The sequence below is a fragment of the Gorilla gorilla genome, chromosome 7 (assembly GCF_029281585.2).
Source record: "Gorilla gorilla gorilla isolate KB3781 chromosome 7, NHGRI_mGorGor1-v2.1_pri, whole genome shotgun sequence".
In the NCBI taxonomy this organism is placed as follows: Eukaryota; Metazoa; Chordata; class Mammalia; order Primates; family Hominidae; genus Gorilla; species Gorilla gorilla.
The window spans coordinates 21,845,617-21,858,499 of NC_073231.2; the positions used below are offsets into that span (position 1 = coordinate 21,845,617).

At 43.2% G+C, this 12,883-nt stretch overlaps 1 protein-coding gene across 11 annotated transcripts in view; it reads right to left on the minus strand.

Annotated features, from left to right (window-relative positions):
- MTUS1 (microtubule associated scaffold protein 1) overlaps positions 1-12,883 on the minus strand; it is a 161,371-nt gene that overhangs the window by 8,629 nt on the left and 139,859 nt on the right. For all 11 annotated transcript variants that reach the window (XM_055348840.2, XM_055348836.2, XM_055348833.2 and 8 more), the window contains 4 exons: positions 3,401-3,603; positions 2,098-2,203; positions 961-1,034; positions 721-816 (listed from right to left, as the gene is read on the minus strand). In XM_055348840.2, the coding sequence (XP_055204815.2) occupies positions 721-816; positions 961-1,034; positions 2,098-2,203; positions 3,401-3,603 (479 nt within the window). The remainder of the gene's footprint in view (positions 1-720; positions 817-960; positions 1,035-2,097; positions 2,204-3,400; positions 3,604-12,883) is intronic.

Genomic DNA, 12,883 nt, shown 5'->3' on the forward strand with positions numbered 1-12,883 from the left:
GATAGCCTGGTGCTGGAGAATTTGGGGGAAACAGGGAGTGACTGCTAATGGGTCCAGGGTTCCTTTTGGGGGTGATAAAAATGTTCTAGAAAGAGGTACTGGTGACCAATGGACAACTTTATGAATATACTAAAAGCCACTGAATTTTACATGTTAAAAGAGTGAACTTTTCCTGGGCAACATGGTAAAATCCCATCTCTACTAAAAATACAAAAATTAGCTGGCCATGGTGATGCGTGCCTGTAATCCCAGCTACTCGGGAGGGTGAGGCAGGAGACTCGCTTGAACCCAGGAGGTGGAGGTTGCAGTGAGCCGAGATCACGCCACTACACTCCAGCCTGAGTGACAGAGTGAGACTCCATCTCAAAAAAAAAAGAAAGAAAGAAAGAGTGAACTTTGTAGTTTGTAAGTTTTATCTCAATACAGTGATTTTTTTTTTTTAAATAAAGTCTTCACGTAAAACTCTAATCCTAATTGGTAGTTTCCTTCTTTATAGCTTAGACCACCAGAAACATCCTGGACTTCATCTGGATGTCAGATTTTAGGATGGTAAAACAAGACGCCAGTAAGCAAAGCAAAACACACCTTACAAAGCACATTGCCAGACATGACAAGGATTCCCAACCTGTGTTATTTCTCTGGCTGCTGAGTACCTGAATGACTCTAAAAGGCAACTGAGAAGAAAAATTCCATACTGATAAAGGAGCACACACAACTTACCAAATTTGCTTTTTCTCTTGCTTTTCTTTTTTGTTCTTCTGATTTCAATTTTTCATTTAAAGCATCATTTTCACTCTTCAGATCATTGATTTGCTTCTAAAACACAAAGAAATGTGGAACATAAGTTAACAAGAAGACCCCAGAAACTCAGCATACGTACACAGAAACATTAAAACCAAACAAAATCAAAAATGATATTTTTTTTTTGTGGGGGATACTGGGATATTGACATTCACCCACCTCTAGCGATTCCTGTTTCTCAGAAAGTAAATCTTCCAGCGATTTCTTTTCTATTTCATGGCCTTTCTTAATTTCTGGGAAAATAAACGGATATTTTTGAGGCAATAACATTCTATGAGATCAATGTACTCTAAAACAGTTAAAGCATATAGATGTAGGGGTTGATGATGAAGCCATATGACGTTACTTTACATCTATAGTATGCTTTTATGTAAATTGGCCATCTGTTCTCAAAATGGCCTTGAGAGGTGGTTAGGGTAGACATTCCCATTTTATGACTGAGAGCCCTGAGGCCCACTGAAGCCCACCATGGCCCACAGAGGCCATGCGACCTTAGGACAACACTGAGTGCCATTTCAGGGCAGGCTCTCATAAATGCCACTCCAGACTCCTGGTCTGGAAACCCTGTGCTCTTTTCAATTTGCTCTTCATAACCTAAACGTAAGTCTAAAATTATACTCATTTCTAGCAGGAAGGAAGAAAAACAATGTTCACTGCAAGTCTGCCTGGAGCCAGTCACTTCTACACATTATCACCTCTGCCTGACTTTGGGCAACTCTATTTTTGTGGTGAGAAAGTCCTTGCTAAAGGTCACACAGCCGGTTCTTAGCACTCATCCACGCTGCTCTGTAAGATGCAACTGGTTTAGTAGAAAGACTGTGAGCGACACTGCCGATTCTGTTCTGAAAGCAATGGCTTACACCCTCCCACTGATGACAGATGAAAAATAGAAAAGACTATTTTTCTATTCAATAAGTGGCATCGACATTTCACAGCAACACTGCTGTGCAGGAGCACTTGGGGTGGATGCTTTACTGTGGATTACAAGATAGAAACTTGTACTTGCCACTTCCCAGGGACCTAAGCTGGCAACCACCACCCCCAAAATGGCCTTTACAATCTTCCAAAGCCCATCCTATTTAACAAAGGCTGGCATTTGTAACTACTATTTGCATCCTTAGTGGGAAAAGGCATCTGTTAACAATAAACAACACAAAAAGGAACCAAGAACACCCCAGCCTGAAGGCCACAGGGCATTCGCTGAAGCAGAAAGTTATGAATCATTTCCATCTTAAAACATATCATGCGGTTCCTTCAGATTTTATTCTGTTTAAAGAGGAAAAAAAGCATCCTTGCCTGAAAGGGAGGCTTCATAGGCCTTCTTTAGCAATTCAACTTTCTCTGAGTGGCTAGCTTCAATTTCCAACTTAGAGGTTTCATGGGCAGCATTTAAGTTGTCAAACTGTAAGCAACAAACAAAACCGTGGTTTAACAGTAAAACCAAATGTCTTAAGTTGAATAAGCAAAGCAACCACATTAGGAGACATCACAGCTTCACAGGTAAGCGTGGGCTCTAGTTTAAAGGCTCCCCAACACATACAAAGGTCAGGGCAGTGGTTCACACTTGTAACCTCAGCACTCTGGGAGGCAGAGGTGGAGGATCACTTGGAGCCCAGCAGTTCAAGTCCAGCCTGGGCAATGTTGCAAGACTCTGTCCCCACATGCACACACATGAAGAATGCATAAAGAGCAACGCGACTGGGATTCACTGCTCAACTCTCCTCTGTCTCCTTCCCTACCCTCAGGAACATAGACACAGAGGCTCTCCAGGGTGACAGATGGAAATGGATGCATCAGTCACAAGGAATGACCAGGAACGAGGATGTGTTTCACAGTGACAGGGCCACATGCTCTGCCCTGTCACTTGACCACTCAGGCCCTAGCATGGGCCTGGCCTGGAGTAGGCACTCTGTAGATGTTTACTAAATGAAAAACTGAGTTAAAAAGGGAGCTACAAAATTAAAAAGGTTTGATATTTTATTCAGTGAAAAAAAAATGGGGTATTTAAACAAATGCCACTAAAAAAAAAAAAAAAAAGAAAGAAATGCAAAACAATAGTTTGGCAACTCACCACCAGGATGTTTACAAGGCATTATTTCTGGGTAGAAAGAAAGGGTTGTTTTTTCAATTTTATCTTTTCCTCCTTCTTTTCTTCCCTTCTTTCACTTAACATAATACATTCCTTTGGTCATAAGAAAACTATTCAATTAAAAAGATATTGTTTCCAAGGCAGGCGGATCACCTGAGGCTGGGAGTTCGAGACCAGCCTGGCCAACATGGTGAAACCCCGTCTCTACTAAAAATACAAAAATTAGCTGGGCATGGTGATGGGTGCCTATAGTCCCAGCTACTCAGGAGGTTGAGGAAGGAGAATCACCTGAACCCGGGAGGCAGAGGCTGCAGTGAGCCAAGATCAAGCCACTGTACTCCAGCCTCCAGCCTGGGAGACAGAGTGGGACTCTGTCTTAAATAAACAACAACAACATGCTTTTTATACCTATTAGACTAAAAAAGAGAAGCTCATCAAGATGTGAAGAGCAAGCAGGATTCAAGTAAGCAGCAGAGGCCTCAGACAAGCTCTGGCTGCAAAAGCACAGACCTGCTCTTGCAATTGCATTTTGTACTTCTCTGCTTCTTCAATGTAAGTGTCCCGAAGCTTTTCATACTCCCTGGTGTAAAACTCTTTAAGCCGATTCTCTCGTTCTGTTTTTTCAGCCTGGTGCTGCTGGACGAATGCTTCATACGCTGTTTGTAACTCATTCCTGGCTTTTTCTAATTTCTCACAGGTGGTTGAAGCAGTGACTGAAAACAGAGGAGAAAGATGAGGGAAGAGGTCATTTTATTTGTGAAATGTCCTATATTCATTACAGTCACACACAGCTGTGATGACACCTGAAGCATAAACCCACGATGTCTTGGGTCTCTAAGGACCATGTCTTCAAATATAACAGTATGGAAGTGAACTGTAAAAAGGAACACGAGGGCAGGGCGCAGTGGCTCACACCTGTAATCCCAGCACTTTGGGAGGCCGAGGTGGGGGAATCACCTGAGGTCCGGAGTTCAAGACCGGCCTGGTCAACATGGTGAAACCCTGTCTCTCTTAAAAATACAAAAATTAGCCGGGCATGGTAGCAGGTGCCTGTAATCCCAGCTACTCGGGAAGGTGAAGCAGGAGAATTGCTTGAACCCGGGAGGCAGAGGCTGTAGTGAGCCAAGATCACGCCACTGCACTATAGCCGGGGTGACAGACTGAGACTCCATCTCAAAAACAAACAAACAAACAAAAAAAACCCCCCCACACACACATTCAAAAAACTGACTCCCAAGCAGTAAGAGAAGTACTTCAGAAGACCCAGTTTTCTAAGAGAAGATCCCCTCTCATGTGGTGACCAGTCCATGCAGTGGTCAAGAAAAGAGCCTTGGCCAGGCCGAGACGTTTCTTAGGACAAGCGACTCCTCCCTCTCCCAGCCAGCCGGTGTGGCAGAAGCTCACACAAGAGCAGGAAAGACGAGGGATAAGAAACAAGTGGACCGGCCGGGCGCAGTGGCTCATGCCTGTAATCCCAGCACTTCGGGAGGCCGAGGCGGGTGGATCATGAGGTCAGGAGATCGAGACCACGGTGAAACCCTGTCGCTACTAAAAATACAAAAAATTAGCCGGGTGTGGTGGTGGGCGCCTGTAGTCCCAGCTACTCGGGAAGTTGAGGCAGGAGAATGGCGTGAACCCAGGAGGCGGAGCTTCCAGTGAGCCGAGATTGCGCCACTGCACTCCAGCCTGGGCGACAGAGTGAGATTCTGTCTCAAAAAAAAAAAAAAAAAAAGAAACAAGTGGACCTTAAACTTATAGTTAATTTGAGTTGATTATAATTTGTTATTTCAAAACTAATAAAAATAAAATATTAGCCTCTATTAAACGCAAATCACCAGAGCACAAATATCTCAGGGAAAAAAAACACATCTTAAAAGCACCCACATAGGCCAGGCACGGTGGTTTGTGCTATAATTCAAGTATTTTAAGAAGCTGATGCAGGAGAATCACTTGCGCCTAGGAGTTCATGACCAGCCTGGACAACATAGGGAAACCCCATCTCTTAAAATTTAAAAAAAAAAAAAAAATTATCCAGGCATGATGGTGTGGGCCTGTAGTCCCTGCTACTGAGGAGGCTGAGGTGGGAGGATCACTTGAGCTCAGGAGATTGAGGCTGCAACTGTCGGGCAACAGAGCAAGACCCTATCTCAAAAAAAAAAAAAAAAAAGCAATATAAAATGAAAGGTTAAAAAAATTTATATATGTATACATAGGTACATATGTGCACGTATATATGCACACATATGTATGCATGCATATATGTATACATGTGTACCTGTATATACAAATATGTACACATATGTATGCATATATACATGCATATACATATACATATATAATACATATATACACATATATACACTATATATATAGACACACACACACACACACACACACACACACACACACACACACACACACACACACACACAGAGAGTCTTGCTGTATTGCCCAGGATGAAGTGCAATGACACAATCTTGGCTCACTGCAACCTCCAACTCCCAGGTTCAAGTGATTCTCCTGCCTCAGCCTCCTCAGTAGCTGGGATTACAGCACATGCCACCACGACCAGCTAATTTTTGTATTTTAGTAGACACATGGTTTTACCATGTTGGTCAGGCTGTTCTCTAACTCCTGACCTCGTGATCCGTCTGCCTCGGCCTCCCAGTTAATATATTTTAAAAGGGCAAAGTAATCTGATACACATAATTGAAAATCAGAACATCTTAGCTCTTCCCTACAACTACCAAAAATAGAATGACTAACAATGTAATACATGGCAGAACACAACCAAAGATATATGTACACACACTACAATAAATCCTAGAAAATCCTGAATTCCTTAGGAAGCCTGACTTTGGACATTCCCAGTCTTCCGTCACCGATGTGTAAATACAGGCAGACAGGGTACTACTGTAACTGTCAGGGATACACATGCTGTCCACATCCCCAGAGTACCCGTGGATTAATACGACAGGGTTGCTGGCAAATCTGTTAAATTAACCCTTACCTCTCTTTGGAAAGGAATAACATATCAGGAGTTGAAGGAAGAAGATTATTTTAGGGCACAGAAAAGGACAATTTAGATCAATAATTATTTGACCTAAGGAACGTGAAAATGGCAGGTTCTTAGGAAAATTTCCTACAATGGTGTCGACTTGTTATCTCAGGAACCTGCCATGTGGTGGTAGAAATACCCAAGTCACTTGCCCCCAGTCAGTATTCTTTCAGAGGAAAAGGAGGCCACATTGAAATAATGGCAGGAATAGTGTCTGCCAAAGAGAACCCTTAAAAATTAAATCAATCTACAAATGTTTATTGAAGGGCAAAGATTTAACATTAAAAAAAAATCCCCAAAACAAAAACTATTTCTCGTTGCCTGGCACAGAATGGGGCTCTTTATCTTGTTTAACCCTCACAGAGGACCTTCCTAAACATATAAATAAGGAAACCGCCACAGAGAGGCTAAATCATCTGCCCAGGGGCACAGAGCTGGCAAGCGCGAGAGGACGGGTTTCGGTGAGCAGTCTGAATTCTGATTCTGTCTGCACCCAAAGCCCGTGCCCCTTCTTTTCTACCAAGCTGTTTCTTGTGCTGGGGCTGGCAAGGCGCATGACGGGGCCTCTACTGGAAGAGACAACAGACAGAGGAGAAGTGGCGGGACCAGGCCAGACCTTGGGGCCCAGGGAGTGGCACTCAGGATAGTTTACGTCCAGTCAGGGTGGACCAAAGGTTTGGTGAGATTTTAAAAGCAATTAAAAAATAAATAAATAAAAACTGTGATGAGGGCTGGGCATGGTGGCTCACGCCTGTAATCCCAGCACTTTGGAAGGCCGAAGCGTGCAGATCATGAGGTCAAAAAATCCAGACCATCCTGGCCAACATGGTGAAACCCCATCTCTACTAAAAATACAAAATTAGCTGGGCGTGGTGGTGTGTGCCTGTAGTCCCAGCTACTCAGCAGGCTGAGTGAGGCAGGAGAATCGCTTGAACCCGGGAGGCAGAGGTTACAGTACGCCAAGATCGCACCACCGCACTCCAGCCTGGCGACAGGGAAAGACTTCATCTCAAAAACAAAAACAAAAAGAACTGTGATGAAGTAGATACCAAATTAACCATTTTAATTATTTTTAGGTGTATGATTCAGTGGCATTAAATACACTTACATCGTTGTGTAAGCTTTGCCATCATCCATTCTCTAGAACGTTTCCCCCCAACCTGAAACTCCATACCAATTAAACAGTAACAACCCATCCCCTCCCCTTCCCCAAGGCCCTGGCAGCGACCATTTTACTTTCTTTCTCTATGAATCTGACCATTCAGTACCTCATATACCTGGACTCAAATAGTACTTGTCCTGTTGTGACTGTTTATTTCATTTAGCGTATGTCCTCAAGGCTCATCCAAGCTGTGGGATGTGTCACAGTTTCCTTCCTTTTGAAGGCTCAATATTATTCCATTGTTGGCCGGGTGCAGTGGCTCACGCCCGTAATCCCAGCATTTTGGGAGGCCAAGGCAAGCAGATAGCTTGAGTTCAGGAGTTCGAGACCAGCCTGGCCAACATGGTGAAACCCCATCTCTAGTAAAAATACAAAAATTAGCGGGGCATGATGGCGCACGTCTGTAGTCCCAGCTACTCGGGAGGCTGAGGCAGGAGAATCGCTTGAACCCAAGCGGTGGAGGTTGCAGTGAGCCAAGATAACGCCACTGCACTCCAGCCTGGGCGACAGAGCAAGACTCCGTGTCAAATAATAATAATGATAATATTCCATTGCACGTACAGATGACATTTGTGTATCCACTTACCATCCACGGACACTTGGGTTGCCTCCACCTTTGGCTACTGTGAATAACGCTGCTATGAACACCGGGGGACAAATACATGCCCGAGTCTCTGCTTTCAATTCTTTGGTGTATATACCCAGAAGGAATTGCTGACTCTTATGGCAATTCTATTATTAATTATTTGAAGGACTATGGTACTCTTTTCCATAGTGGTTGAACCATTCTACATTCCCATCAGCAGTACTACACACAAGGGTTCCAATTTCTCCACATGCTCACCAGAACCTATTTGATTTTTTCAAATATATGTAACAGCCATCCTAATGAGTACATCACTGTGGTTATGATTTGGTCAGTAGATTTTCAAATTAAGCCATATGACAGAAATAAAATTGAGGCATCAAGGGTGAAAATCCTATCCCAGCATGAGCAATGATGGGAGACAGAACGGTGAGCCTTGGTGATTAAGAAATTCACAAAGCAGAAAAGATAGAACCCAAAAAGACAGACGTAGGCCAGATTACAGGGGCCATCGCACGGAACTCAAGCCTTTGGGACTGAATATTAAAAGTTTCTTTTTTCCTTTAAAAGAATTTAGTGAAAGATAGTGATGGTCTTGAATGCTGGAGAACATTGTCTTCACATTCACTTTTCCTTCTATTACACTAGTAACCACAGAAGAAAAAATGACTCAAGAAGTCCAATGTTAGTCAAACGAGTAAACACAGCATTAGCTTCTGCCAAGTAACTTTCCGACTCTGAAGGCTCCTCGTGCGAATCTCATATTAGAACTTTCTATGAAAACCTACAACAGAAACATACTTGCAAGCTGTTGGTGAAGGCATCAAATAGCTTCTAGTCAGAGAAATTCTAGTTTCACGCAGTCTTTTCACTTGCTTCTCTTAAAATTTCAGGTATTTCCAAAGTTAAAAAATAAAAAAGCAGGAACAAGATCTGAACCCATTTGGAAGCTCATATCTGGGACAGAAACATCTAAGTGAACTCAGGGACTCAGCAATAAACAAGAGACTGCCTTCAAGCCCTGGGCTAGAAGAGCTTCCAAGCTGACGTTAATAGCAGACTACCCTGGCTGATTTTAATACATCTGTTTATGATAAAAATACTGTCAGTTTGAATATGTAATTGTGGCACATCAGCCTTTAAAACCAAATAGGATACACAGAAGTCCTTTCCCATTAGCCATGGGACAGGGCTGTTTCCCTCTATTCACCAAAAAAAAAGGCAGCTCTGAAGTTTTGTTGGCCACCCTAAGTGAGGTGAAGGGAGGACACATGGGAAGAAACAGGAAAGAGAAAGGGAGAAAATGGGTCAGATGGGGGAACAGGAGGTTCACTGCTGTTATTGCAATAGTCCAAAGCAGCAGGCCCAGCCCCAGACAGTGACATCAGCCTGCAGCTGTGCACAGACCTTTGCTCTGTTTACTGGCCCGGTGTGCTGCTGAGGAACAGCTGGGCTGCAATAATCGCTCACACTAATGGCTTTCGTTTGAACGAACTGGCCTGGGCTGTGAAGGAAACATTTATTTGGCATAAAGACTCATGAAGTATTTTTTAAAGGATGCACATGTAAACGCTGTATTAAAGGTTCTAAAAGCGCTCCTCGGCAGCTGTGACATAAACGTGTGTGTGGCGGTGGGGGGCGTGCATAACCCCGATTTTAGGCCATGGACTTTCCTGTGCACTGACTACAGCTTAGGAGAGATTTATGGTGCCACCTGTGTGTGCTCTCACTCCTCTCCTCAGTCTAGTCTCTTCTTGCTTATTCTCCAGAATTCCACTCACTTTCAATTAATCAGTCACCCAACAAAGCCAAAACCAAACATAAAATTGTTTCGAATTTGCAAGAAGCAAGCATGGACATGTGAATGTTTGAAAGAAGGTATTGGACAAATACAAAGTCAAAGTAGTCTTTCTGTCCCTTTTTTTTTTTTTTTTTTTTTTTTGAGATGGAGTCTCGCACTGTCACCCGGGCTAGAATGCAGTGGCACGATCTCGGCTCACTGCAACCTCCACCTCCCGGGTTCATACGATTCTCTTGCCACAGCCTCCCGAGTAGCTGGGACTACAGGTGCACACCACCACACTTGGCTAATTTTTTGTTTTTTAGTAGAGATGGGGTTTCACTATGTGGGTCAGACTGGTCTCGAACTTCTGACCTCATGATCCGCCCACCTCAGCCTCCCAAAGTGCTGGAATTACAGGTGTGAGCCACTGTGCCTGGCCTCTGTTGTTTTAATCATTCCATTAGTCGATTTTTTAAAAAAGCACATATATGATTAGGAACACCAACAGACCACCGTCTGTAGAAGAACTGCTGGGCAACTTTTGTATACATGTTTGTAAACCATGAAAGCTATCTCCAGCAATCTAGCTTAAAAGAGGAAATAAAGTTCTCAGGATTTAAGGAAAAAGAGAAAAAAAAAAGAAAAGAGAAGAAAGGAGGAAGGGAGGGAAGGGGAGGAAGGAGAAGAAGGAAAGGAAGGCAGACTCATGTACAAAAACATCTCTAAAGTCTAAGGCCATATTGAGATTAGAAGTCAGTATTTTCACTCTGCAATGAATCACCCAAGAAGAATTCTAGGCCAGTGACCCTCCCTGACAGTTTAAATCATGGATATCTCAGCAAGAAAAAAAAAAAAAAATCATAATCAGTGAAATGCTTTAAGTTTTGCTTTTCAAGTAATTATCAAGATGATATGTGGAAAATGCCCAGTGCCACAGTCAAACATAATCTCTGGAAAACAGAGCTGGAGTCCTCCCAGGTCCTTCATTACTTAGCCCTGCAGAACTGGAGTGGAGCCATTACTTAATTAGTCCTCATGGCTTTTTCTCAGAGGGGAAGGTCAGACTTTTATTATTTCCATCTCACAGAGACTCATTTCCCTTTGTTGATTGATAAATGCACTGTTTACAGAGAAAAGCATTACACAGCCATGGCCCGACATTGTTAATATTCTTTTGAAATGATACAGTGCTTTCCTAGTTCTTATATCTGAGTAGCATGCTTCATTATGAGACGACCAAAAATATTTTAATGCTCAAGAACATAAATAACTGTCCTAGTAGAATAGAGCCAAAATTACTTGGGTTCAAATCTCAGTCACACCACTCAGCTGCTACATCACTTGAGCAAATTACTTAAACTTTCTAAGCCTACTTTTTGTTTTTTTGTTTGTTTGTTTTTTGTTTTTTGAGACAGAGTCTTCCTCCGTCACCCAGGCTGGAGTGTAGTGGCACAATCTCAGCTCACTGCAACCTCCACCTCCCAGGTTTAAGCGATTCTCCTGCCTCAGCCCCCTGAGTAGCTGGGATTACAGGCATGCACCACCATACCCGGCTAATTTTTGTATTTTTAGTGGAGACAGGGTTTCACTATGTTGGCCAGGCTGGTCTCGAACTCCTGACCTCAAATGATCTGCCTGCCTTGGCCTCCCAAAGTACTGGGATTACAGGCATGAGCCACTGCACCTGGCCTAAGCCTACATTTCTTCATTTTTAAAGTGGAGATATTATTAGTCCCTTCTCTAGAAGATGAAATAGCACAGGTGAAGCACTCACCCCAGTGCCTGACCACAGTAACTTTGCAGATAAATCGTATAATTGTTACGGCTTGCAAGAGTCCACTGATTCCAGTGTGTTTGAAGACTCCTGGAAGACAGGCTTAGGGTTCCGTGACAGAAATATAACAGTTAAAAAGCAGCATTGCTGGCCTCGTATTCAAATTTGATGCATATGAACACACAGACATAGGTATTATGTTGGAGTGTACACTCACTTCAAGTCTTTCCCTTCCGCTGCTATTTTCTTGACATTATACGCAATAGAATTTTCCTAATTTGGAGGAGATTTTATGTAAATCTGAACTAAAATATAAAAAAGAAAAGTGCCAGGCAAATTTTCATAGCACCACATAAGAGAATACCATAGAAAGAAGAGACGAACAGGAAAAAGAGATGATTCCATTCCCAAACTGCACACATACTCCTTTCCCAGACGCTCTGGCCAGCCTGCTGTGGGTGGCGACTCTCCCCCACCCCACCCCACCCCAAAATCCCCCTCTCTGCACCATCTAGGACGGAGAAGAGCAGCCTGCCTCCAGCTCTGCCTGAAGTGGGCCCCTCACTCTCTCTTGGCCGCGTGGGAAACCGGCCTCCTCCTCTCAGTTCTGGGCTCCTTCACTTCTTTCTTCAACAGTACATACCCATTACACTTCTCAGGGTAAACAGAACTTTCACTTCTCTTGTGCCCCACCCCCAGAACCAGGAGGGGACACTACCTTCTACCGTAGGAGTGTGATGATGTCATAACATTCTAAGGGAAATCCGAGGAAATCCGGTCCCGACACACGTCCATGGCAAGCGACTATGTAGGTGACTCCCTTAAGCCAAGGTCTGATCTGGTTTGAAACTGGAGGTAGTAATATCACTGAACAAGTAACCAAGAAGTCGTTTTTAAACATCAAATTGATGCTTTGTGGACAGGCAGTGGCCTAAAGAAGAAAAAAAAGGTGGGACCTAGACTATCCCACAAATAGGCATGTCCAGTTTCCTGGGCCTCCGTGTCCTGATATGGAAGGTAGGAACAAATACCACATGTTCTGCCACCAGTATAGACTGGTGATAGTAAAGTGAAACAGAGTTACTCTTATGCTTTGTAGAAAGTCTTCCCAGCCTGTGGAATAATCCCCTACTCACACAGTGCCAGGGTTTGCCTCTCTAAAGATACTTTGTCAAATGACCAAGAAATTTTGCAGACAAGTGGTAGACCAGGTTCTTTTTCTACATTTCCAAATTATCTCCAAATGCCTTTCTGATCACTTCTGGGCATTAAATCAACAAATCAATAAGAGCTCATTTCAAAGTCTTCCATAAATCATGAATTATTAGGAACTTGCTTTTTACAAAAGGCCTGCACAATCAAATTCATCCTCCCATAAATGCCACTTCACCTTTAAAACTCAGTTCATACTTTACAAGGTGCTCTCACATTTGTTTCATTTAATGTAACAATGCTCTGAACGAATAAAATAGGTATTATCAGACATCTCATTTTACCAAAGAAGAATGGAAATAACAGAGCTGGATCTACAACTCCAGCCTCTTTGTTGTTGTTGTTGTGTTTTGAGTAGATATGGGGTTTCACCATGTTGGCAAGGCTGGTCTCAAACTCCGGGCATCAAGCGATCTGC